The 27935-nt window shown below is 34.3% G+C and overlaps 5 protein-coding genes and 1 pseudogene across 6 annotated transcripts; 2 read left to right on the forward strand and 4 right to left on the reverse strand.

Moving 5' to 3' along the window:
- Positions 1-4861: 4861 nt before the first annotated feature.
- On the forward strand, positions 4862-13428 carry LOC120213886 (serine/threonine-protein phosphatase 4 regulatory subunit 3-like). 2 transcript variants are annotated; one of them, XM_039211930.1, is made up of 24 exons: positions 4862-5192; positions 5996-6076; positions 6208-6307; positions 6412-6496; positions 6578-6627; positions 7012-7091; positions 7351-7410; positions 7867-7966; positions 8068-8145; positions 8829-8893; positions 9016-9084; positions 9166-9243; positions 9321-9416; positions 9568-9638; positions 9792-9869; positions 9992-10085; positions 10168-10266; positions 10950-11167; positions 11257-11371; positions 12052-12183; positions 12263-12370; positions 12451-12560; positions 12640-12735; positions 12829-13428. In XM_039211930.1, the coding sequence occupies exons 1-24, from the start codon at positions 5148-5150 to the stop codon at positions 13334-13336; spliced, it is 2616 nt and encodes an 871-aa protein (XP_039067861.1). In that variant the 5' UTR covers positions 4862-5147; the 3' UTR covers positions 13337-13428. The 2 variants fall into 2 exon arrangements, with proteins under 2 accessions (XP_039067861.1, XP_039067862.1); XM_039211931.1 differs by lacking the exons at positions 4862-5192; positions 6208-6307.
- A 1697-nt stretch (positions 13429-15125) lies between these two features.
- LOC120213890 (outer envelope pore protein 16-2, chloroplastic-like) lies at positions 15126-17062 on the forward strand. Its single transcript, XM_039211934.1, has 6 exons — positions 15126-15338; positions 15445-15508; positions 15605-15636; positions 16306-16339; positions 16442-16509; positions 16668-17062. The coding sequence occupies exons 1-6, from the start codon at positions 15249-15251 to the stop codon at positions 16809-16811; spliced, it is 432 nt and encodes a 143-aa protein (XP_039067865.1). The 5' UTR covers positions 15126-15248; the 3' UTR covers positions 16812-17062.
- A 320-nt stretch (positions 17063-17382) lies between these two features.
- LOC120213889 (histone-lysine N-methyltransferase ASHR2-like) lies at positions 17383-18764 on the reverse strand. The gene is made up of 2 exons (XM_039211933.1): positions 18673-18764; positions 17383-17916 (listed from the first exon to the last, which is right to left on the reverse strand). Exon 2 carries the CDS (start codon positions 17896-17898, stop codon positions 17398-17400), a length of 501 nt encoding a protein of 166 aa, XP_039067864.1. The 5' UTR covers positions 17899-17916; positions 18673-18764; the 3' UTR covers positions 17383-17397.
- Positions 18765-20058: 1294 nt separating this feature from the next.
- Positions 20059-22207, reverse strand: LOC120213887 (probable bifunctional TENA-E protein). The gene is made up of 3 exons (XM_039211932.1): positions 21954-22207; positions 21608-21828; positions 20059-20395 (listed from the first exon to the last, which is right to left on the reverse strand). Exons 1-3 carry the CDS (start codon positions 22086-22088, stop codon positions 20080-20082), a joined length of 672 nt encoding a protein of 223 aa, XP_039067863.1. The 5' UTR covers positions 22089-22207; the 3' UTR covers positions 20059-20079.
- A 1730-nt stretch (positions 22208-23937) lies between these two features.
- On the reverse strand, positions 23938-24618 carry LOC120213670 (DELLA protein RGL1-like). The gene is made up of 3 exons (XM_039211740.1): positions 24521-24618; positions 24194-24461; positions 23938-24138 (listed from the first exon to the last, which is right to left on the reverse strand). The coding sequence occupies exons 1-3, from the start codon at positions 24616-24618 to the stop codon at positions 23938-23940; spliced, it is 567 nt and encodes a 188-aa protein (XP_039067671.1).
- A 750-nt stretch (positions 24619-25368) lies between these two features.
- On the reverse strand, positions 25369-26964 carry LOC120213671 (annotated as a pseudogene).
- Positions 26965-27935: the final 971 nt, after the last annotated feature.

Here is a 27935-nt window from a genome sequence, read left to right on the forward strand (position 1 = left end):
AGACTTAGTGAGGCATATAAACATATAAGGTAAACGGTAATTAATAATCATTCCTAAACAATTAATACTATCATTTCATACCACTCATACTTTTACATGTAACAAATATATGCATACATATATGTCATTATCATTCATATCTCTTATCTCATGTTCCTATGATCTCTTATGTCCATATCATATAAAATATACCATATATATATACTATCATAAAACACGTACACCCAAGCAATTATATTATCATCTTCATTTCTTTCTTATTTTATCACTATCATTGATTCATTTCATCATATGGTCTTATAAGTTACCATTTGTACAATCAATATCACACATGAAATTCCACAAGGAAACAAACATATTATCATATCACTTTATTAATATTATCTATTTAATAGCCCATGATACACATGTGAGAACTAAAGATATGCACATAGAGGTTGTGCACTAATGCTGTCACCACAACTCATATAATTGCACCGAAGTGCCACATATAATTGCACCGGAGTGACGCGTAGAATTGCACCATAGTGCCATATAATAATATCCATAAGAACCACATATCATTCCTTAAGAATCATATACATATACTAGGGATCAAGTATGTGTCTCACCAGACTTCACACATATTCCAAAGAATACATATATGTCCCGAAGGACCACATATCATTCCTTAAGAATCATATACATATGCCAAGGATCAAGTATGTGTCTTACCAGACTTCACACATGTTCCAAAGAATACATATATGTCCCGAAGGACCACATATCATTCCTTAAGAATCATATACATATGCCAAGGATCAAGTATGTGTCTCACCAGACTTCACACATGTTCCAAAGAATACATATATGTCCCGAAGGACCACATAGACCCTCGACTCTTGGCATGCCAACTATACCCCTAGCTCTCATGACACATAGCATGGGCATTATCTTTTATATCCTTTTACATATTCATGTAACCATATCATATATTCATATAAGCTCATGGTTTCATTCACATATACATGTAATCACGTAGTTTATGTCAATTCTCATATGAGTTCATATTCATATAAACATAGGATTCACCCTCATGTATCACATATACTTTCTCTTTCATATGGCTCATAACATTTCTCATGTGTTCATATGACATGTAAATCATTGTCATCTTATCATGTTATCACATAAACATATCATCTTACAATACATACAAAACACATCAATACCTATATTCACATATACCTATCATTTCATTATCCTTATTATTATTCTTATCATCACCATTAATCCCTTTTACTTACCATATTCATATCAATAACACATATACTCATGCACACATATAAATCATAACAAATACATACTTCTATGAATTCATGTTTTTCACTATTGGAAATAGACTTATCACAAGTCTTATTTTCCCTTGAACCTCATATACTAGAGAATGTGCACTCACCTTAGCTTTGCTTTGATTCGATTATAATCCTTCAATTGATCCGGAACGGGATCACGTTCTATATCTACATCATCATACATAGATCTATATTAGTATTATAACTAATATACTCTAATGGTTCACTCTTTAGACTAAGAGAAAAGGCAATTTCATCTTTTAATGAAGGTATGCATCGATGCACTACTGATGCATCGGTGCATAAAATGCATTCGATGTTTGTTTATTACTGGGATGCATCGATGCACTACTTATGCATCGATGCACGAATTGCATTCGATGTATTTATTTTAAAAGAGTGCATCAATGCACTTCCTGTGCATCGATACACCTTCAAACGATTTTTGGGTTTTAACCTTGATGCATCGATGCACTATGAATGTGCATCGATGCACTCTGCCCAGAACCTCTTTTTGAACCCAAAAATTCATTCTTTTTTTGGATTAAATCCTTCATATTTCAACCCCTTTCATATTCATAACTTTCATATACATACTTAAACTCATTAATATTCATTTATCTCATCTTTAACCTCTAAATTCCATCTTTCATATGGAAATTCAAGAATCATACTCAATTCTAACATGTTCCAAATTCCATTCAATTGCTTCTAACTTCTTAATTAGACCATTGACAAGTCAAATCCAACTTTAGAACTTCAAAAACCTTCCTATAACAAAAGTTCATTTATAAACCCTTAATGGAAATTCCTTTTTAATTCTCTCTCTTTGGTGTTTTAAACTTATATAAGCTTTCCTTAAGCTTATATAACCCTCAAAGACTCAAATCCAACTTAAAACTTTCAAGAAATCAAAAGCTAAATCAAACTTACCTTTGCTCTTGGCTTCCACGTAAAGAAGGAGAAGAAAAGAGAAGAGAACTCTGGAGAATTCTCTCCCTTTCCACGTGTATATATCCTTACCAATCCCATTTTTAATTCATTTCTTGGTCAATTAACCTTTTTGCCCTTTATTTCCTTTAATAATTACTAAATAACCTTCATCATATATATCCAATAATCATTGAACTATTTTATTCTTCTACTTTAGTCATCAAATTCTGAAACTTTACAATTTGGTCACTAAGCCATAATTTGGGATGTTACAGGGAGATTTGTAACATCCTCAATACCGGGTTAGTGACTAAATTGTAAGATTTTAGAATTTGGTGACAAAAGTAGAAGAGTTAAATAGTTCAATGATTTATTTGGAAATATTTCCTAAAAGTTATTTGTAATTATCAAAGGCATTAAAGGGTAAATGGGCCTTTGAACAAGGAAAAATAATTAAAAATTGGACTGTGGGTATTATAATACCCATGTGAGGAATATGTTGGGAATTAATTTTCCAGACATTTCTCTCATCTCCATCTTCTTATCTTCTCTAACGTAAAGACCCAAGCTCAAGGTAAGTTTGATTTTTTTTGGTTAATCCTTCAAATTCAAGCATGAGTTTGATTCATGAAGCTTTAGGAAAGATGATGGAGATGAAAATGGTCATAAAAACTTAAAGATTTATAAGTTATGAAGGATTAAAGATAGGATTTGGAAAAGTGAAATTTTGAATAAGAGAGTTTAAATGAATTTGGAAGTTGGATTTGACTTGTCATCAATCTAGTTAAGACATAAGAAATGTTAGAATTGAATTTAGAACATGTTGAAATTTGAGTAAGATTCTTGAATTTCATGAAGAGGAGAGGATATTGAGGTTAAAGATGGGATAAATGAATATTAGTAAGGCTAAGCATGTGTATGTATGTTAGGGATATTAAAGGAGGTGAAAGATGAAGAGTTGAGCTGAAAAGAGAGTGAATTTCGTGTTTAAAATGGAATTTCTGGGTTGTGTGCATCGGTGCATCTTCAATGTGTACCGATGCACTCTCAAATAAATGAATATCGAATGCAATTAGTGCATCGATGCATAAGGAGTGCATCGATGCACCCCCTTAAAATACAAACATCGAATGGGATTTGTGTACCGATGCATAGATAGTGCATCGATGCACACGTTATTTTGCCTCACTAAGTCTATGACTTAGCGTGTAAGTGATTTACACGTAGGTACCAACAACCAAGAATAGCGGAAATAGGAGTGGCAAGAACAACAACACTACTAGAAGATCATATCAGAAGTAACTAATAAAGTATGTATTTTGATTGTATATAGTATGTTGGCATGTAAAAAATGTTTTAGTACGAACGCTCTGATCGACTTTTCTAATGTTTTAAACGTATTCATGTAAATATAAATGTATAGTAATTAACGGTTAAATTTTTACGAGTTTTATGTACATTTTATGAAAGTTATTGTAGCAGTGTCTCGATGCATTGTAGCTGTGCATCGATACACAATTTTGCTTCCATATTTCTATGCATCGATGCACTGTAGCACTGTTCGCGGCACTATTCACGACATTGTTCATAAAAAATATCTTTTTTAAATTGGTTATAACGAACATAATTAAACAGTATATTATCAAATTTTCTTAATATGAATTCAAATGTTTTGTTATTTTGTAAGAAAAGTGTTTTAAAAAGTCAATGTGACATCTCAGATTCGTATCCGGGTCGGGTACGGGTTGAGGGTGTTACACTACATCAGCTACTCCGTTAAATATTAATGGTGGTGACCATAATTTACTATTAATTTTAAATCATTTACCCTTAAACTTTTAACTAATTTGTAATTATACTTGAGCCTTTTAGAATTTTAATTTTTTATAAATTAAATTAATAATATTTATCATTAATGGTGTTCATCGATACTTACTGAGCGTCGTAGAATTCAAAATATGAATATATTCATAACTCATATTAATATAACAGTTCAAAAAGTTTAGATATTTAAATTTTTTCTCTGTCAATTATTGTACTAACATTAGTAATTCAAAATTATCAATTTTGATTAGAGAATTCTTAATTTTTAAATTAATATTTTAGATCAGATCACATTTGGATAAAATAAAATATATTTATTTAATTGAAATGAGTTTTTAAAAAACTAGAGCTATTATTATCCCTAATTGAACCATAAAAAGTTTTAATTTATTAAATATATCCAGAAATTTTGATTTATTGGACTATTTTTTACCCTTCTTAAGAAGGTGACGTCGCAAGAGATATTTTGGACCTTCAAATCCTTTTGTGCTGCGTTATACGTGTCGAGTAATTATTGGGTAAACGGAACCACGTGTTGAGGGAATCTCTGTGCGCGTTTTATTGGATAGGGGAAAGAAAGCGCGTGAATATAGCAGGGACTGGAAACTTGGAAATGGCCAAATCGTAATTAAAATGAAAATCAAGCCTATCTTACTAGAATAGCATTTGTTGCAGTAGTTTATATTATTTCTATTTAATTTTAATTTCTTTTTCTTTTTTCACTTATTGAAGGTCGGGGGGAAGTGACAGGCACTCGCGCAAAAGATCGACAAAAGAACAAAAGAAATTGAGAATGGGAGGGGGACGAATTCAGCTTCGTTAATGGCGGTTTAGGGTTTTCTATTGATCACCCTTTCAACAACTAACCTTAATCTTTTCCGCCTAATTTTACAAGAGCCCGCGCTCTTCTCTTTTATCGTTTACCAAAAACCCTAATTCAAGGTTGCCTCAATCTCTCAATTTCAACTTCCTTTTTTTTAATTAAATTTCTACGACTCCTCGTGATTTTTCGGGATTCGAAAAGTTTGTTGTGATCGGAGAGCGAGAGAGGCTGCGATGGGCGCTCCAGAGAAATCTCAAGGGAACTCCAATTTGATGCAGGTCAGATCAATCTCTCACTGTTTTATATAAGCTTTGTTTGGAGCCATAGGATCGGTTTTTTTTTAGTTCACTGACAGAGGTAAGTTAGGTATTCATTTGCATAGTAAGTGAAGTTGCTTTCTTTCAATTAGTTTAACTATATTTATGGCTTCGTAGGTAGAGGCGCCTTTCGTTTTCTTTTCTTTATTCTCTTGTTCCGTGGTGTTATTAGTTAAATATGATTGGACTTGGAAGTGTGTGGTGAAGAGAAATTGGCTTTAAGTGGGATACCAGCCAATTCTGTTCTCGGGCAGTTATAGAATTTGGTTGTAAGTTAGCATTTCTGTGCTTTTTCATTGTAGTTTTTTGTGATTCCCATGTTTAATATATATACAGAATGCTGACAAGGGTGTGTTTTATTCATCAATCAATGGATAATTATTTTACCTCAAATTGTTTTTGTTTATATACCCTGCACATATTCCCAGGAGGTATTGGAAGTAAGATCTTAGTTGCTGTTGCTAGAAATTTCTGAATTATGGTAAGGGTGTTGTTCCATGGATAAGTTACCAGATCTAAAATGCAAAAAAACAGTTGCATCATTGATGGAAACATCATGTGCTTATCATAGGAAAATAATTACTTAGGAAGTTTCTTAAGATGGGGGAGGATCATAAAGGTTATTATTTGTTGTCAGTTTGACACGGATGACCGCTCAAGGATCTTGCTTAATGTTAACGTGACTGCATTATTTTAATGATATTGTCATTGAGTGGACCTGACGAAAATCATTTTCTGCCCATGTTGTTTATATATGAATTCAGCGAGTAAAGGTCTATCGTTTGAGTGAGGATGGTAAATGGGATGATCAAGGAACTGGGCATGTCACTGTTGATTATTTGGAGGTTTGGTTCAAATCTTTAGTTTTTTCTGTAGCCCTTTTTCCCGTCTGATATACCGGATTTATTTTTGAAAATAGTTAATTTAGATGATAATTCCTTCTTGCTTTTAAATGAATGGATATGCTATAATTCAGAGATCAGAAGAGCTTGCTTTATTTGTTTTTGATGAAGAAGACAATGAGACTTTGCTTTTACACCGTATCAGACCTGATGACATTTACAGAAAGCAAGAGGGTATTTTTCTGGCTTTGATAATAGCAAATATGCTGCTCTTAACTGGATCATTGCCATTTTTTAATATTTCAGTTTGGTTGAATTATATATGTATTTATCTTCAGATACAATCATATCATGGATAGACTCAGAATTTTCTACAGACTTGGCACTTAGTTTTCAAGAGAACACGGGTTGCTCTTACATATGGTAAGTAATTTTTAATTGTTTATGGATTGGTTCATGTTTTTTTGGTTTATTCCTTGTTGAGTGTTTACCGTTCTATTGCAGGGACCACATTTGCAATGCACAAAGAAATATGCATTTCAGTTCTCTTAACAGTAAGTATTTTTAATATGATTGAAGTTAATTATTACTTCTTATTCCATAATTTAATCAAACATTGCATCCTTCTAAATGGTTTGACTTTTTCACTGATTTTTGTCCCCAAAAGACTTCAAATTCCGGGAAAAAACCAACTTTAAAGTTATTAGTAGGTATTTTGGTTAATCTAATCATTTATTTGGCTTCTCACTTAGAAGTACGAAGATGTCAATTAAATGTGCTTTATTTCTCGAGTTGCTAGCGTGGTCTACCTCTGATAGACCAAAAAGTGTTTTTTTTCTAGACATCTGTGCGACATTTTATATTAGATTTCCTTGTTAAATTTATCATTTGAGGAATTTTGAAACATGATCATGGATAATGTTTGTCTCTCACTGCAGATGAGATATTTCACACAATGAACAGCGATTTGAGGGAGTTGCCAGCTGTGGAGCTTTCTACTCTTCCCATAATCCTCAAGGTTGTAATGAATTATCAGGTTCTTTTGATTGCATTCTGTTTAGTTTTGTTTTATCATTTGTATTCTACCTTATGTAATAATTATTTCTAATATAGAGTAAGTTTACTATTTTCTTTTCCTTTAGGACAATATTATTTAGATTTCCTATACTTTGTGCATAAAATGATTGATTTTTCTTGGAAAGCTTTTCAGATATAACCTTCCCTGACAAAGCCTGTTTATATGATTATTCATTAAGTTGATCATTTTTTTCCTGCAGACTGTGACTGAGAGTGGCCTTGCTGATCAGATACGGTTGACTGAGCTTATATTAAATGATGTATTCTTTTAAACTTCGTTATTGTTTACATTTTATGTTTGTTAATATGTTCTCTATATAGATATTGTATAGTTTTTTGTTCTGTAATTAATTGCCGCTCATTTATCTATCTTAACGTTGGTGTTTCTGTCATATTATTGAATGTTGCTCTTTATGAACCAAGTAATTTTGTTTTCCACCGGTTTCTCAACTTTGTGAGATTGTGTACTCTTGTTGATCTTCTATTTCATATGGAGAGAGATTAAATATTTTCTCCAAAATGTAACTACGAGCTTGATTTCTTGTCCTTTTATATTTTTGCCTATGATGTTAATTGTCATGTCTTCAACTTCAGCTATTTTGCGTTCTGGTTTTCTTTTTGTTTCTGTTTTAACTTTATAGTTTAATTTCCTTGTTTTGATTTCCCATCCATGCTAGTTTCTTAATATTTTTAGACCTGCTTGATTGAGTATGCAGCAAGATTTCTTCCAGAAGCTGATGGAGCTATTCAGAATTTGTGAGGACTTGGAAAACATAGATGATCTTCACATGATATTCAAAATAATCAAGGGAATAAGTTAGTTCTTCTAACTTGAATGTTCTTATTTCTTTGTTACAGTGCTTATATTTTACAAGTCATTCATGGTTATGTGATTTATGTTGTTGGCTGTTTTACAGTTTTGCTCAATAGTCCGCAAATTTTCGAGAAAATACTTGGGGATGAGTTAATCATGGATATTATTGGCTCCCTTGAATGTAAGTTATATACTGTTCGTGCATGGATATATTATTGGTGACTATTGTTTGATTGAATTCAATGTCTGTTTTGCAAACTTGTATTATCGGCACAATGCCTTTTAATGCAAATAACTTTCTTATATTGTGGGACTTTTTGAAAGTTTCTATGTTTCATGTTCCTTTGCTTTCTCTTTTCAAGTGTGTGGTTCTTTGTGTTGCTATTCTTTAACTCAACTTATATATTGTGACCTACTATTTCTGAAACCAGAGTATTAGCTTCTACATAATAGTTTAGTATTTTAAAACTTGCACAGAACTGCTAAGATACTCGTACTGTTGTGGCAAGTTTTGATGTTGTGTTTTTTATGGTTGTTATTGAGGAATACATGTCAGCTCTTGAAAGTGATTGATAATACATGTAATTTTTTACATGAATATTTAGGTGGATCAATCTCTCATTGTTCATCAGGTTGAAGCTTTTTAAAGCTTGTGTTGTTTTCCTGTTGCTTCAAATTGATTATTTTTCTGAGCTGGATGTTGGTTTGCCATTTAGTGTCCAATGCTTTACTTTGTTGCCTTCTGGATTTTCTGCTTATTCTTCGTATGATGTTTTTTGTTTACATGCACCAGAATAGACAATTTGCTTACTGGTTTATATCATGTTCTTGTGAAGACTTAGAAACTTTCTTCTTTGTTTCTAGATGACCCTGATGTTCCTCGGGTGCAACACTATAGGGTTTTTCTAAAAGAACATGTTTTTAAAGAGGTAATGTATTCTTAAATGGGTCTTAGTGCATATGAGAGAGGTTTCAACTCAGAAGAAGTTTAGATCAGGAAGAAAATGGAGTGTTAAAAAAGCGTTCATTTTATGATATTTGTTTTTTACAGGCCATTCCAATTAAAAATCCCCTCGCCCTTTCAAAGATACACCAAACATACAGAATTGGTTATTTGAAGGTATGCATGTTGGATACTTGATTTATGAATCTTTCTCTTGTCTTTAATCATGTAACTCTTGCTTTTGATTGGTTCTTTCAGGATGTTGTTTTGGCAAAGATATTAGATGAGGCCACAGCTGCCAGTCTCAATTCTATAATTCATTCAAACAATGCTATTGTAAGGTTTAGTGTCTTTTTTTTAAAAAAAATATTTGCCTTTTTTTCATTTGCACTAATTGTGGTGTTGCATTGTAGGTTATTTCTATACTGAAGGATGACAGCACCTTTATTCAGGATTTGTTTGCAAGATTGAGATCACCCACCACATCTACTGAATCAAAGAAAAATTTGGTAATTGTTGATATTGGGGTGAAGTTTCATTGTTTTATTTTTCATTTGGGATTTGAATATTTGTTGCTTGTGGCTGTTCTCCCGGGTTTGTAATGTGGTTGATTCTGTTGATTTGTGTCTAAATTAATCCTTCAGCTTATTATTTCCATAGGTAAATTTCCTGCACGAATTTTGTAATTTAAGCAAGAACCTGCAAATGGTGCAGCTGCATCGACTATTTAGGTATTATTTTCTACGAGTTAGTCTCGTATGAGTATTGTTTTCTTGCTGTATCTTCATTCTGTAAGCTAAACATTTCTCCATAAATATCATTTATGCAATTAAACCTTTTTTGTATCTTATGGCTGAAGTGTCCATTTTGTTTTATTATTCTAGGGACTTTATCAATGAAGGCATTTTTGATATCATCGCTGATGTTCTTCAGAGTCCAGATAAAAAGCTTGTGCTAACTGGGTAATGGTGGCATTTTTAATAATCTGCTTCAATCTTTATTTTTTTTTTCACTCTGCATGTAAACTTTTAGACTACATAAGTTACTATGATGCCCTAACAATAGGTCTCCATAATGGTTGCAGGACAGACATCCTCATACTGTTCTTGAATCAGGATCCAAACCTTTTGCGGTCTTATGTAGTTCGCCAGGAAGGAATTCCACTTTTAGGACTTTTGGTATGTGTTTTATTCAACTTTATTGTTAATATGGTAAAAATTATGTGGAACTAGATGAACTAATGTAGCTGTACGCTTACAGGTTAAAGGTATGGTAACAGATTTTGGGGAGACTATGCACTGCCAGTTTCTTGAAATTCTTCGCAGTTTACTGGATTCATTCACGTTGTCAGGAGCTCAGGTGCCTACCTTTAATACTTGATTTCTTTGTTTAGTGAATATTTTGGTAGATGGGAAATTGGAGCTCAAGGTCATTGACTTTGGATCTATCTTAACCTCTTTTCTAAGCCATGTCTTGCATTACTGTACAAGAATGTGGTTCTGTTTTTAGAGACGCAAAGACACATCAGGTTAGATTCCAGGTATTGTTGCAACTTGCAGGACAGGGAAGTTGAAAATAACCTGAATTTGGATCTTCATGCATAGAGTTATAGAGTGGCTTGTGTTTGTTCTCCCTTTGATGACTGTTTACCGATATAAGACTTTAGCTGACTTATGTTTGGCTTTTTTTTTTGTTTTGTTGATCATTGAGAGATTGTTACTATGTAACTTACCAAGAAATCATGGCTGAAGAATTATTATCATGTGATATTCATTTCTCATGTGTTTGTTATCTTATCATGTGCTTTTCATACCTTATATCTGTGTTATCATCACATTTTGTGTCTACAACAGTGGAGTTTATTTATGCGGGTGTAAAAATTTTGGATGTTGATTTGTTTTTTATAATATATATCTGCTGATTGTTGGAAAATTTTCACTTAACTTTCATGTAAGATTTAATTTATTTTCTCCATTCAGGTTTGGTTACTGCTTCCAAGATCATTCATTTAAGTACTAAACCTTATATTGGTTTTGCTGCAGAGAGAGAGAATTATTGATATCTTTTACGAAAAGCATTTGGGGCAGCTAATTGATGTCATAATATTAGCATGTTCTTCTGATGAGGCTTGCAAATCAACCTGTAAATCAACAAGAAATGCCGGAAGAGTTGAAAGTCAAAATAACACGAAGCCTGAAATTCTGTTAAGCATATGTGAATTGCTGTGCTTTTGTGTTTTGCACCATTCTTACGGGATAAAGTAATCTTTAGGCTTACATTGTCTATTCATATAAAAAAATTGGCTTATTAAACCTAAGATGTTAATTACCTTATCTTCATTGTTTGCAGGTGTAATTTTCTCCTTAACAATGTTATTGACAAAGTTTTGTTACTGACACGGAGAAGGGAAAAGTACTTGGTAGTTGCTGCAGTTCGCTTTGTTCGCACTATTCTCTCTTGTCATGTAAGTTAATTTGGTTTAATCTTTGAAAGAAATATCATATGCCATCTGAACCCTAACACCTTTAAAAACAGAAATGGAAATGAATATAAAATGAATATAAAATGAAATTGAGATATGGAAGGTGCATGTATGTTGCCATAACTTTTCATGTCCGACACTTGGTTTGCTGGTTTAGGGCAGATCTCCTGTAGTATTTATATCAGACTCCTATATGATCAGGTTTGCAGCCGAGAATCTAGTAGATGCTTACCATGTCTGACACATATAGATTGCTGGTTTATTGGAGATCTCCTGCCACCAGTGTCTACTGATATTGTTTAAGATGGCTCATTAGTTAATTAATTATTAAGCTATTTTGTTTATTTGTGCCATTGATATCCAGCTCAGAAGGGTATTAAATTTATACTGGGGCAGAATGTACATATTTTATCACCTTCTAAAATCTTTTTTTCACTCACTGGGCTCGTTGTACATGTTATATTTGTTACTTTTTTCCCTTCACTTTTTATGCATTTGCAATTTCTCCGTCTGGTAAAATTTTCCCCTTATTTAATAAGGAAAAATCATCACTTTATAAACAGTTATGATTTTGTGTGTGTGTGCAAATTAGCACTTTTCTTGACTGGCTGATTGAGTCTGATATATGTTTTAACTAGTTTAATTATGCTATCATCTTGCAGGATGAACATCTGATAAATCATTTTGTTAAGAATAACCTTCTTAAACCAGTTATAGATGCTTTTGTTGCTAATGGAAATCGTTACAATGTGCTGAACTCTGCAGTCTTGGAACTTTTTGAATATATCCGCAAGGTGAATACTAATCCCCGCACTATATTTGTATCTTATACATTTCTGGAAGTTTCTGTCTGATAATAACTGTTTCTTCCAGGAAAACCTGAAATTATTGGTTAGATACGTTGTTGATTCATTTTGGGATCAGTTGGTAAAGTTTGAGAAATTGGCTTCTGTTCACTCTTTGAAAGTTAAATACGAGCAGGTATTCCCGTTCCCCCGACCAATTTTACAACTGAGATTTTTAGATATAGAACTTCTTTCACCTGATTTGTCTGTTTGCAGTGCTCGGAAACTTCTGGACCAAAAACGAATGTTAATGCACCAGACCCTAGAAAACGAATTGATGAGCGTGCTTTGGAGAAAGAGGAGGAAGACTATTTCAATGAGGACAGGTTTGCTTTTGTCAAGAGATGAGTTGACACTTCACCTCTAAACCATGCCCCCTATATTGATTGAATGTGATGCATACAGTGATGAAGATGATACAGAATCTGCAGCTCGTCCTCAGAAAGTGCAGTCTCAGCCTGTTTCATCCAATGGAGTTGTGGCATGTCACTCATCATCAAGGTATTGGTGTGATCGCATCCTGGAGGTTTGACTACTAAAAATGCCTTGGTGTGTGTTTGGGTTCATATTGATATATTCGATTTAATTTTGTAGTCCGAGATCTGGTGGACTTGTTGACTATGATGATGAAGACTATAAGCCACCCCCTCCCAGGAAGCAGACTGAAACCTTGGAGGAAGATGAAGGAACCATGGAGTCCCTTAGGTTGAAGCGTAAGCTGAACCCCAAGGAGCAGGAGTTTGCCAAGAAGCAATGGTTGGGAAAAAGCTCAAAGTCAAAAGGTAGCGTCTTTGCGGCTTTGTGTTCAACATTAAGCCAGGCCGTGTTGCCTAGTAAGAAAACTGCAAACGCCTTGCATGTATCTACCCATTCGGCCGAGGGAAACAAAGGCTCAGGTGAGGAAAATCATCTGGAGAAGGAATCCATCGGTCCCAGAGATTCTGATGACAATAGTTCAGAGGACAGCCATAAAGAAAAAGAACCTCCTAGGATCTGTTCAGATCAACTGCATAGCCCCGCAGACAATAGAGAATTAAGTGGAGAGGACTCGTCATTGATACCGCCAAAATCGTCACCTGAAATGACTGTAAATGGATCATAAGTTGTAGTCCAACAATAATTGTCTGGCATTGAAACATTCTAGTTTGTTTTATTCGACTCATCCGTGTTGTTGAATAAAACAGTCTTGGGCTACGCAAGAAAAACAGTGGACATGGATTCACAGAAAGAGGGAAAGCGCAGACGAGACATCGTTGGGGGAGGGGGGGCAACAATTGTGTGCAGTGCTGCCACCCAGGGATAGAACTAAGATTTTAGTTCAGGGGCAAAATAAAATTAACAATAGAAAATGAGGTAAAATAAAAATAAATCAAAATATAAAGGTCTAAATTGGTAATTATCCCTATTCTTTTTAATGGTAAATTTTTTTTGGGGGGTGGGGGTGGGGGTGGGGGATTACATGGCTCCGTCAATGCTGCCACCAGAATGCTAGAAGAAATGTACAGAATATCATGCCACGGCCAAGTCCACAATGTCCTTTCAGATGCCCTGGACTGTTGCATTTGTAGAATATTACCCGTTTTGTCAATTTCTGTTATATTTCTTTGAATCTGTTCTCTGTCATATTTGAAAAGCTTTATGAATAGTTTTGGGGGAAGTAATATTTTGCCCTTTGTTGTTCGGTTTTGGGGTGCGTGTGACCGACTGTGTATATATATTGAGAGGGTTTAGAACGATGGGTCATTAAGCAGCCCAAATTTTCTTAAATTGTAGCTGAGAACCTCATTGTTTATACAGGACTTGTAAATTATTAGTATATCTTGTTTCGGGTAACATATACCAAGGTTGTTAAACTATACCTAAATGACTATTTTAATTGTTAAAATGATAATAGGTTGTCTCAGCTTAATCAAAAGGTTTTAGTATTCAAATCCTCGAGAATGTTTAAAAGCAAATTATAAATTCTATCATTCAATTTCTCTCTTTTATTTTAATCCTTAAAGTTTAAATAATTTAATAATAAAATTGTAGGTTGGAATAGTTTGTGGTTTTACAAGTCTTAAATTACAAATTTTAGATTTATAAAAAAAAAATTAAAATGATAAAATGGATTTGTTAATATCTTTAGTGTCGAGAAAATGTTAGAGAATGATAATTTTGATGTTAATATGACAAAATAAAGACGGTATAACTTTCATTTTTAAGAAAGATAAAATATAATTAAATGTCTAATTATACTTTTTTTTGTTTAGATTTAATTTTAAATGTCTGAAATATAATTAAATTAGTAATAATTTTAGTTGTTAATAATTAAAGTTTATCCTATTTGAATCAATGATATTAACTTTTATCCAAATCGTTAAACATAGAGATACTCATAATCTATAAAAGAACAATTAAATTCATATCAATTCGACAAAGTAATCCTATTTGCCGAATTTAAATAGAAGGGTAAATTACAAATTTAATATTTAAATTATTAATTTTCATCTATTTTAATATTTAAGTTTTTATGGAGTACTAAAATCATATATAACATTTAATTTTTGTTTCATTTTAGTATATGTCATTAAAACTTTAATGTATTTAATACATAAACTATCAGTTTTTAAACTTTTAATTTTTTTGAACGGAGCACTAAAATGAAACAAAAATTAAATTTTAGACATGACTTTAAAAATTAAAAGTTTAGCTACTAAAACGGATTATAACTAATTGTTTAGGTACTAAAATGGTAATTTACCCTAAATATAAAGAAGTGCATGCACATGTGTGGCATTCGGCGTGCGATAATAGGTGGCGAAAACATAGAATCACAGAACGCCACATGCAGGAGACGTGCAAGCTCTTACCAACACGTGTTCTTCTTCTACTTCTTGTCCTCTTCTTATTCCCTCAAAATATCTCAAACCCTACCCCCTCTACTTCCTTCTTCACTCATCAGCTTCAACAACTCATCATTATTACTGTTATTAACTAGAAAACTCAGAAAAAAAGAACATAAAACCAAAACAATGCGTAGCTTCGACAAAGGCGGATTCTTCTTCGATCTCGGCCACCCTCTCCTCAACCGTGTTGCTGATAGCTTTGTCAAAGCTGCTGGCGTACGTATACACTTTCATTCATTCATACATATATATGTCGTCTTTGTGTTTGAAACAATACCCCAATGAAACTATACGATGTTCTGTTGTTGGTTTGGATATGCAGATTGGCGCTGTTAAGGCTGTTGCCAGTGAGGGCTGTCATAGAGCTCTTGATGGAAGTTGGTCAAGTAGTTACCCTTCTTTATCGATTTTTTTTAACACGATTTGGTATTTTGATTGCTAGTTGAAGTTTAAATTATTGTTGTTTTATACGTGGATTGCAGGAAAAACCAATAAAAATTCCTTCGAAGCAATGGTGAGTTCTTAATTTCACTAATATTATAATAATGTATGCCTGTCTGCAATCATCTCTCTGTTTATGGATTTCGTTGAGCTAGTCTAGATCTCAGCATTTGATTTTACTATCTCTATATGTTATGAATGTTACATACACGTACGAATCCGACAGGGACGGAACCAAGATTGGATATCGGAAGAGATCAAATTAAGTATTTGAACTTAAAATTTGAGGGAGCAAACTTAATTTGTCTAATATCGGAGGGGTCAAATTAAAGAGCTTCAAAAATAAAAGGTCTTATTGAATAGTTAAACTCAAATTTCTACTCTTGTCAATATCCGAGCATGATTGAATACAATTCTATTCGTTCTCTTATGTTTGAGTTTGTGTATAGATAAACACACACCTTATATTATTTACACAAGAGTTGCACTTGGCTTGAACGTTGCATAAAAGTAAGTCTGTTTTGCTACCCATCGTCGTTCATATTGAATTGTACGGGTACTCGTGTTCATACCCGAATACAATTGGATACCCTTTTTGCTCTAATATACTTGGAATATATACCTTCATGTTCTTATTCAGGTGTGAGTTTATATTCATGTCCATTAATGGATACTTGTTTCATTCGAGTTTTGCGTGTCTGTGTGTTGATTGCTAATTACTTGTTATGATCTTATAAAACAGGTGAAGAGCACCGGAAAAGAATCGCTCCAATGGGGTAAGCTTTTAGTCCTTGCAAGTTCCCGAAGTCGGTTGTTCTGCAAGTAGTCGATTTGTCAAATGCTTCGTTTGACATAAACTATTAATCGGTCTTATACAGGGCTGGCTGCCGGGTTATATTCAGGTATCACATATGGTCTCCAAGAGGTCCGTGGCACTCACGATTGGGTAAGTTCCAACTCTCTTCTCAGAACCTAAAATAGACTCGACTCGAATCTTGAAACATCTTGATCAGTAGGCAAGTCTGCTCGGGATAGTAGTAGAATCACCGGAACTCAACTTTTTAGTACTCAGATAATCATTGATCGACATCGTTATTGATGCAGAAAAACAGTGCAGTTGCGGGGGCACTTACAGGGATGACAGTGGCATTCACATGCGAGGATGGTTCCCATGAGCACCTGTTGCAATGTGCCATCACCGGAGCCGCCATCTCCACAGCGGCTAATCTTCTGAAGGGAATAGTTTAGAACCTTTCCTCTTCCTTATATAATATAAGACTGGCTGTCTTGAGCTGTGAAACAGGGACGATAATAATTTTGTATCTTGGGGGCATTATGCTTTTCTTTTCGTATTAGAGTTACGAAAGTATAATATTAAATTGCGGTTGCAACCTCATGAGGTCATCGACTATAGGATCTCGATGAATTTCTCGAATCTTTATGTTCGAGAAATTAAAATATTCATAATTTAGATATGTCGTCGGACTGTTCATGGCTACCTATGTCGGACCAGACCGGATGAAACATTAACTACACCGGTACAAAAGTATGTTAATTACTTGTTTAGCTAATTATTTAGGTTACTTTAGGTTGATCAAATTTGATTTTTTTAAGAACAAAATTAGATCAAATTTGGCATTTTTTAAATTTATTATAGAATTTAATAATATTCTTTCGAAATTAAACATAATATATTATTATAAATTTAGTAATCGAGGAGTTCTTTTATACGGTGTAAATAGTTGGGGTACAAATCGTAGGATATTATACTGGTGACCACATATTATTATCTTTTTACATTTGAGTTGATCGTCGTCTACAGTCAATCATCACATCAATGACATCCACGATTGAATAAGTTCAAAATTTTCATCACATCAGTTGACATCCATGATTGAACATCAATCACATCCGACGGGGAAACGAGGGCTACGTTATACGCAGCTATAAGAAACCGAGCTTGTACTTGCCGTTCGAGAGGTTGAGAAACAAGAGAAGAGCAGTCCTGAAGACGACTAAGAGCCTGGCAAACCCAAGGCGAATGAGTGGAGGCCGTTGCCGCAGTTAGGCAATTCGGACTGCAAAAGAGATGATGATGAGAACACGATGGACATGGCACTACATTCGACGACGACGAGGAGAGTGTCCTAAAGCAATTGTCACAATAAGAGGCTGATGATTGAGATTTAACCAACGGAAATGCGGAATAAACGACGATAGGAGAATCCCGGAGAACGATTTGCCCCGCCTTCAAAGGTTGCGATGCAACGAGAGCCCTTCCTCTCCCTTTTATCTCTACCAACCTTAAAACAGAATCCGAATCAGCCGTTAACATCCTTCTTTACTTCCCACTCTGCAAACATAAAGAAATCTTCAACAAGGTTCACAATCCACAATGCTGCAAATATGTCTAATAGGTTAAATGACATACAATCCATCAAAATGCATGGTGCAAGGACCTTCTCTGCAATTTGACCCTTTGTGAAACCAAAAGCTCAAATATCAAAAACAAGTTTCTGAACTATCATTTTGATTCATTTTAATACCTAAACTTTTAAATTTTTTAAAACTATATCTAATATTTACTTTTTATTTCATTTTAATCCCTATCGATAAAAAATTAACAAATTTAATACTTAAATTATCAGTTTTAATCGTTTTAGTACCTAAATTTAAAAAAAATCAAAACCTTAGGTATTAAAATAAAATAAAAACTAAACCTAAAAATTAAAAATTTATGTACTAAAATGAATAAAGCGATAGTTTACGTCCTAAACACTCTCTAATTGGACAATGAATCATATACATATGATTATACCCAAAAAAAACTCTCTAATTACTCATAATTAGGGTCTAATCCTACTTTTTTATATGAATTAACAAATTATTAACTCAACAAAACAATGGTGGAAAAAAGCTAAAAAAAAACCAGAAAAAAGATGCAAACCCCCCCCCCATTTTTGACAAAGAATGGGTACTGAGTGAAGATTATAGAACCCTAAAATCATAGTATAAACAAACAGTAGCACGTTCTAGATACCCCAAAGGAATCGAACCCAGATAGGATACGAACTTTGTTTTCATGAAAAAGAAAAGTTAAAAGTGTTACCTAAGTTGTTGTGCTGAGATTTGTTTAGCTTCCGATTCTTCAGTTGCAGAAAGCGGCCATTGATGAGTGCTCGCTCGGTTCTTCTAGCTAGGTTACTGAGGTTTAAAGCACTTAAACCTCTTGTGGTACTCTTAATGGGTTGGGTTTCACTAAAGAGAAGCCCTTGGCTTCTTTGCAGTAATACCTGCTTTAGCCCCTTTACTTTAGTAAATATTTTACTTTGGCCTTTCATTGTTTTTCAGTATATTTATTTATTTAATTTTTTTATAAAAAGTGGCTAGTTTTATTAAAATAAAAAATATTCATAATTATAACGAAGAACTACAAGTATAACCATAAATGTAATCTAATTTATAATTAGAATATTTTTTTGTAACCATTCACACAAAAACTAGTTACTTAGGTCACACAAGTATCATAAAAGGAAAAAGTTAGAAAATCCAACTAATGCTCGAACAAAATAAAGATACGAATAAGTTGACTATATCGGAAAACGAATCATAAAAAGAGGATAGAACTATTAAAAGCTCATCAACAAATCGTAAATCAGAGTCAAGAGACGTGAGAAAACTATCCACAAACGCAAAACACATATCCAAATCAATCTAAAGGTCCAATGTAAGATAGATCAACATGCTAACAATCAAGCATATCTTGATCAGTCGTGATGATGTCAAATCCAACCCTAAGAAAAAATAAACGAAAACAACAACCAAACGACCTAAAACTACCAAAAGATAGAGAAAAACATGTCATAAAAGCATATATAAACGTGTCATAAATGCATAGATAAACATGTCACAAAAACATAATTATTCTTATTATAAAACTAAAAAAGACAGAGAAAAGACAATCATAGAAAAGACAATCAACGATTGACGATCAATATCAAAATCGGTATCGTCGACCGTCGTTGGCTAAATAAAATTAAGGAAGAAAAAGTTTTTTTGATGTACAGAAATTAACACAATTGTAAAGAAAGAAAAATTAAGGGGAAGAGAGGGGAGGGAGAGAACGGTTAGGGTTTCTCCTTAAAGCTTCATTAATAAAAAAATAGTAAATTTATTTTTTAACTTTGAATTCATTATCATTTTAATTTTGGTATGGTTTCCTTTAAAAATGATGATATGCTCCAATCAATTCTTCCCATGTAAAAAGGTAATTATAAAATTTAACAATAATTTTATAACAATTTAATATATTTAATGATTTTAAAAAAATACATATTTAATAATTTAATAAATTTAGTGATAAATTTACAATTTTCGAATCAATAATCAAAATAGTTATTTAAACAAAGTTCAGTGACCATTAATGTACTTTACCCAATACAGTAGTACATGCAGATAGCAGACATCCATGTCTTAGTAATGCTTAAGATGTCATATTCTCAAGACATGCAGCCGTTCATGTTCCTCCATGGTTCATATTCCAGAACTCGACTTCATATTCAAGAACTTGCAGGAACGTTGCTTCAGCTTTCGTGATCGCATCATCTGAGGCATTTTCCAGCTGTCGATCGGCGATTTTTCTGAGGGAATTACAGTACTCGCCGAACCCTTGGCTGCCCCATCTTCGGCAAGTTTCCTCTAGTTCTGGTGGGGTTTTACTGTCATCTTCCAAGCAGTGAGCGAAACTCTCTTGATAGACAGTTTCGATCGCCCAAAACGCTACGATTGCAACAGTGTATTCGACATCCGGGCTTGTTAAGCTCTCGAGAAAACTGCAACAGCATGTTAATAACACGTTTGCTTTTAAGAATTCAGTCACGAAACATGTTTAGGCTCAGGGCAAAGAACATACCTGCACGGCTCAAAACATATATGCAGAGCTAAATGCACGTTTATGATGTCTACCGCTACGAGTTCAACACAGGCTTAATGACAGAAAACACATAAACACAGAACATAGATACACAACTCAATGCACATTTATGATGTCTACGACGCTACGAGTTTGACATGGGCTTAATGATAGAAAGCGCATAAACACAGAACACATGAGTTCGACGCAAGCTTAATGATAGAAAACACATAAACACACACAACATATATGCACAGCTCCAGGCACACCTAGGAAACTATTGACACAGACTTAAGGACAGAAAACCTGTAAATGCAAAGAACAAATATGCACAGCAGACACTACAAATTCGACATGGGCTTACAAAGGGCAATCGAGTAAGTAAAGAAGCAGGTTACCTCCTTTTACTTTCAATTCAGTTCTTGAATTTGAGTTCTCAAGAGACATGTTCTCAACCAGTAACGTCTAACAAAGATAGTGTTCGTTTCATAAATCATCCAAATAAGTCACACCAAGCCTCACCATATCTTCAAAGATCTTAACATACACACATATAGCTCTTTTCAAGTAAAAAATGTTCGGGAATTCAACTGAGGAGGCCTTTTTCTATTAGAGATGAACCCGAAGACGAACAAGCAAACACTATATCATCGGAATAACAATCACTATGAAGTCGGCTCCTAACAAGCAAGCAACGATGCTCTGACTCTTCATTTTTTCTCTCGAAATACTTATGTCCACCTAGACAACTTTGTCGGATGCATAACCCAATATGTATCTAACATTACTCACTCGAAATATGTCGAACACTCACTCGAAAGTCCTAATCTATGTTCGAGATTCAGTGTTTGTGTTTGATGCATACATGAACATGAGCATGAAGATATGGTCATCAAGGAATCCTCCAAATTCATGAAAAAACTTGAAAAAATTTAAACATACTCTCACTCGTAGCAAATCCGCGAGTAACAGAGGTCCTAACCATCCACAATCACAAAATTGTTCAAATCAATACAAATTTCCACCCTCATATGCTACGAAAATGGAAAAACAAAATTCAAGGCAATCACCAAAACATGGATGATCAAAACAACAAACACTAGGTAAACACCATATACATATAAGAAACTACCTGCAGTATTCTTGATTAGCTTTCTGGGGAACAATATCTGAGAGCTGAACACCCCACTTAGAAGCTTCTTTTTTGAACCAAGAGATCTCATCATTTAAAGCAGACACACCTCCTAATATCACTTCAACACCATTATCACGATCATTTGACCCTTTCCAAGCTTTAGTCAACACACTCGCTACAAACGGCACAAAAGCTCTAACAAATATGTAATCTTGCCCCTGAAAAAAAACCCCATATGAATCCAAAACAACCGTATTTACATACAAAAACCCAGAATTTTTCTGGGGTTAGAATGCAATTTAAGCATGGAAATAGCAAAAATCAAAGATGAGAAAAGTACTACCAGCCATGTTTTGAAGGCGGAGATATCGATGTTCCCATCACGAATGGCGTGGATAAAAGAGTGTCTAGTGGATCCTACGTACAACAAACGGTGCTTCCTCAGCCATGTCTCGGTCATGGTGATCTTTGCCTCCATTTTTTAGCCACCGGAAGTGCTGGTGTTTTAGACTTTCTTTGAGTTCTACTGCAGTACTGCTTCTAAGTTCTTGAAAGGCTTGTTCTTGAACTCTCTTTTAAAGGCCTGTTGGATGTTTCTCCTTCTTTTTTCCAATACTCTATAAAATATTCTCGACTAGACTTGTAAATTCGGATCAGTTCGGATTTGTTATTTCGAGTTCTAAATTCTTCTAATTATATAAAGTTTCTGATATTTTGAGATTTGACTGATATAAATAGCAGGCAAAAGTGTACAATTTGTCCATACTGCTTTATTAGCAGTTGTAAAATGATTTTTTTATTATATGTGTTGTTTTGTTAAGTAATTTTGGTATTAAAAAGTTATAAAATGATAATTTAATTATTTATTATATTTTAAATTTATTTTTTATGTTAAAAATTTAACGATTATCTGTGTTAGATGTTAACATACTAAATATGATATGATAGCTGTTTGAGATTATGAGATAAAATTTTATCATATCTCAGTTAACAAGTTAACGTATCCGTCAAATTTTTATTTAGAATATAATGAATAGTCAAGTGGTCATTTTGTAGCTTTTAAAAGTCAAAGGACTCAACAAAACAACTCTGTATATTTAAAAGATCATTTTGTAACTTTTAATAATTAGAGTACTATATAACAATATCCCACAGTCAGCTTACCATTTATGTATTTTACCTTAAATATAACTAGGATTTTTTGAGTATTTAGAGTCGATTTGAATATTATGTTTTTGTTCGATTATATTTGGGGTTTAAAGAGATACTATTTAACCTAAAATTTAAGTTGATTTTTGGGATAAAAAACTCAGATCTTATTCTATCCGACTCAATATATATATATATATATGTAATTTTTTATTTTTATTAAATAAAATGGAGACCTAATTGAAAAAAGTATATTTATAGAGGAGTATTATTACAATATACCTAGATATTTAAGAGATATTATATTATCATTTAAGGTTAAGTTGAATATCTTTTATCCTAAACTCGAATTCAATCCAACTCTACTTCATCTTTATTTATTTTTAATAATTTAGATTAATTAATAACATAATAATTAGATTATGTAAATTAGAATATAAGGATTAAATCCTAAATTTTTAGCATAGTAGAAGGACTAGAATTGCAATTTGACCAGAAAGAAAGGTTCTATTTGGGAATTACTGGAAATTTTTGCGTTTTACATGGCAAGTCCTACTTGGTTTTCTTTGTTCACATAATTTCCAAGTAGACAAAGATACAATTGGAGTCTCTTTCTAGTTAACAACTAGGGACTTCCCCTTCATAATACAGCTACAAGAATTCCCAATCTGCTTGTTACAATGCCGGTGAACTCAGCTCGGTTTCGATCATCCCGAAGCTCGTGAATATCCTTCTCCAGTCTTCGATTTTCATGTCCATGGAGATCCTATCATCATTTCCAGCTGCAACAATGTTTTTAATCTATTAGCTCAAGTATGAGCCTTCCAAAACCTTGTGGTTTTCGTCGGTTTTATCCATAAAATCCTCGAGGCAATCGAAAAGCATGGTGTAGAACGCTAACGCTTGCGAGAAATGGTCCAGGAAGATGTCAGACGTGTGATCTGTTCGGAACTCGGTGATCACCACAATGCATGGATTCAAGTTCATGAGCACTCTCATCATAGATTCGAAGCTACAGGGCTGTGTTAATGTGTTTCTCAGCAGGAGACGGGAGCCGATAACAATGGATTCGTAGTCATTTAACTTGAACAAGTTCACGTCTGTGTTCGAGGTTGGTCACCATGACTGTGTTGAAACGGAATGGTATGTTCAAAGCTTGTGCGAAACATGACAGCTTGTTACGTCTCTTCGATCTTGGTCTGCAATGTTGTCCAGATGGCGGTTGTTTTGAGAAGCTCGATTCGGGGCTCATCCCGAGTTGCGAGAGCTTGCATTAGGGATATGCATCGAGCTCCACTTCTTATAGCCATGTCGATGAAATGAACCTTTTTCGAAGAAGCAACATTTTCTATGATGGCTTGGACCGGCAAACTGTGTGACTTGAATGAATGGAAGCTTCAATGAACATGTAATGAATGCAGGGCTCAAACTCACCATTGTTTCATCAGGGTGTGACAGTTTATTATCACCGGTTTTCGACAAGGTTACCCGATCTTCTCTTTCGATTTTGTCTCGAAGAGCTTTGCTGAAATAATGGACAACTCTCTGGATTGTTGTCCCAACATTGGAAGACAAGAAATCACATAGGTTGAGGAACTTACTTGCACGATCCAACCGTTGATTACTGATCTCGTTAGCCGAAGCTAATAAAAGGATCACGAGCTCGATGTCTTTGATATCGTTGCCCGTAAGATTAAAGCAACTGCCATTGAAGAACTTGTTGAGCTTGGAGAGATTATCTAAAGATTCCATGGAAGATACCTTGTTGAAGCTCGATCGTGCGAGTTCGATAAGCTAGCAGCCGATGATTCACCGGTAGAACCAGCCATGATTAGCTCATCGGCCCTCTTAACATCCATTTTATCTCTGTAAGATCCTCAAAAGATGATTATAAAATCTAATCTGAAAGTTATAAACAAGAGAGGGCATACAGCTAGTTATGATGGCAACTCCTAATTTTTTTCTCTGAAACTTTTGGTCTGTTGCAGGGGCTAATTTGATTCTCCAGTTCAAATGCTGGCGTGGAAATCCCATATCATTATAAAAATAAGAGGATCAAATTATGTCAAATTAAATAGGGACCCTAACTTTTTGCGTATGACCTTTGCTGCTGATAAATCCAACAACTACAGGCGTTTAATGCATAGGCAATATAGGCCGGCAATAGTACAATATATATATATATATACTCATAAATAAACCAAACTAGAGAAGGGCCAGCTTCATTTCTTGCTCATTCATGGTATTCATGTTCGAATATGTGTACGGGAAATGCATCGGATACGAGAGAATCTGCTCTAAAATGGATGACAAAATCTGCTCTGTGGATGAAAAAACTGATTCTTTTTTGTCTTGTTTTGGCATACATGCTGCTACAATCAAATAGAGCAGTCTTATAAAAGATATCATACATACAAGCATAGGAAATGATAGTAAATGTTAAGATTCAAATCCCGGACTTACGGAACCCTACCTCGTAAGGGTGATTATATGAAGCAGAGGGGCGAAATCTCGGTATTCATATGGAACTTTATGATCATCCCCTACTTCTGGACTTTCACTATTGTAACAGTTAGCCTAGAGCATGGAAATGTTTAAGGCATTAAATTTGGACTTTAAAGGAACTTCCATACCGAAACCGAATGCATCAGTGTTCCCTTCCATCTGACAAGTAGGCATTTCCCGTTCATGTTGAGTGTACAAAAACTCTCGCAAGCAAAAGATTTGAGAGAAAGGTATGCTTAGTACAACGATGACATGCTTAATTCCGCCTCTTCCATTCCGTACCAAGTGAAGAACGCCCTCCAAACATCAAACTTCACGTTCCGAACCTTCCTTTCCTCGCCTTCAGTGGCTACCATATTCCTAATCCCCTCTCCAAAGTATATATCTCTATTTTCATGGTTCCATTTCATGCAATTCGCAAGGCAATCAAAGTATGCGGTGTAGAAGAAAAGAGCTTCAATGAAACAGTTCACGAAGATTGGCGAGTTATGGTTGGCTTCAACTTCGGATACCACCATCAAACAAGGGTTGATGAGTCTAATCACTCTCATTATATTCTCAAGCCAGTTCGGCATCGTGAACATGCTCCTGAGAATCTTCACGGCATAGACGGTAACTGTTTCTTTAGCATAAGTTCAAAGAGATCTTCTTTGAGATCCAACATATCTGAGACCATAGGTAATCCCAAGCTTCGAGCAAAGCTTAACAACTGCTTACCAGTGCCCTCGATTAACCGTTTCCCCTGCGTTGCGACAGCGGTTACTTAGACGCGAGAGCTTGCATTAGAACTGTCCATTGTACCCCACTTTTGATTGAAATATCAATTATGTGGATCCTCTTTGCCTTTGCAACATTTTCCACAATGGCTTGAATCCCAGCAAATTGTATAATCTGTGGAAAAGGTAATGCTCAATGAAATGCTAATATACTAGGATTAGGCCTCATCATCCACTCATCAAAGTTAAACACCGACTTCAACGAAACACTTCCCGTCTCTCTTTCGATCTTCTCTCGAAGTGCTTCGGAGAAATAATAGATTACCCGTTGAACCTGATTCCCCGTCTTGGACGACATGAACTGACATTGGTTCAGCAATCTGCTTGCACGCTCATATTGTCGATGCCCAACTCTCTCCGCAGCAGCTAGAAGGAGCAAAGCAAGCTCAGCATCCCTCCTCTCCTTATCGGTAAGTCCCGAACACGAAAGATCGAAACCACGATTGAGCACCGAGAGACCATCCATACCTTGGCAAGATGACTGGATAAACAACTCTCCTGCAACCCTCATGACATCTTCGGTCGACAATCTCTCGTCGACCCCATTTCCGGCAACCTCACCGACTTCCTCGACTCTCTTCTCTGTATGCAATCGTTCGAATCCACCACCGTGGTTGTTTAACAATCCAAGCGGGTACTGCAACTGTTGTTGCAGTGAATCATCCCTATAGAATCCATCATGGCTGCTCCATAGAAACCTCTATTAAAACTCTCACAGACATTATCACAAACACTAAGCTTGTCAATATTGTCACCAAAAGACAAAACATCACTCGACATGGTAAGATCAATAATATGATGAATTTGAACAATATAAATTCCAATTTGATTAAACTCATAAACAAATCATATCCATGCCCAGATTTTTTACCAAATGAAATCAGAAATTAAATTCTCAGATGCCACAATCAAAACTGATATCATCGGTGAGGAATTTAATCAAATCAGCCAAGCAAAACAAGACTGAAAATCTCAGATATCAAGCAATTTGAGACTGACAAAAAGACATGAAATAATCAGAGATTAAAACACTTGATTTAAGACATGAAAGAGACATATTGCCATGCAGCCTGCATCAATTGACATGGATTTTGTTCTCTCTGTTTGTTTCCATTTCCACTTTTCTATGTATAATTAGAGAAAATTCTACTTTTATCATCAGCTGATGTTGGCCAATTTCATCATTTTTTACGATTAGACGTTTACTTCAATCAAATGTATTGTTAAAATCAGTTAAGTACACAAGCAGTATGATATTAATTTATTAAATTATTAAAATTTATAAAATGCTCATAACTATTCATTAAGTTTAAAATTCGTTTTTATGTTAAAATTTGACGGTATTTTGAGTTGAATATTAATGTAATGATTATAATATGATAAAATTTGATCCCAAAATCTTAAACGACTATCATATCTTAGTCATCATATTAATGTCCAGTTTAGACAACCGTTATTTTTTTAACAAAAAAGGACGAATTTCGAATATAATGAATAATCGAATGATCATTTTGTAACTTTTAATAGTTGAGTGACTTAATAAAACAACATTCTATAATTGGATGACTATTTTATAAATTTTAACAATTGAGGCACTTAATAAAATAGTTGAAGGACCATTTGTATACTTTACGGTAAAATTATTACAAGATTTATAAATTGGCCGGGTGATAAGGATGAAATTGAAACATTTAAGATAGATTGAGGACAAAAATAACACAGGCTATTATCTCTCATCCAATGTGAAATCGCTACGTGGTCAAATTTAAGCCAACACGCGTCCACCACAAAATTCCAACGAGCTATAGTAAGATTTGCTTGAGTATATCGAATCACCACCCTGAGCATTGGTAGCCATCTTGGAGTGGTGAGTATCATTTCTTTATAAGGCAATC

Source organism: Hibiscus syriacus, unplaced genomic scaffold (genome assembly GCF_006381635.1).
Source record: "Hibiscus syriacus cultivar Baekdansim isolate YM2019G1 unplaced genomic scaffold, ASM638163v2 tig00110044_pilon, whole genome shotgun sequence".
NCBI lineage: Eukaryota > Viridiplantae > Streptophyta > Magnoliopsida > Malvales > Malvaceae > Hibiscus > Hibiscus syriacus.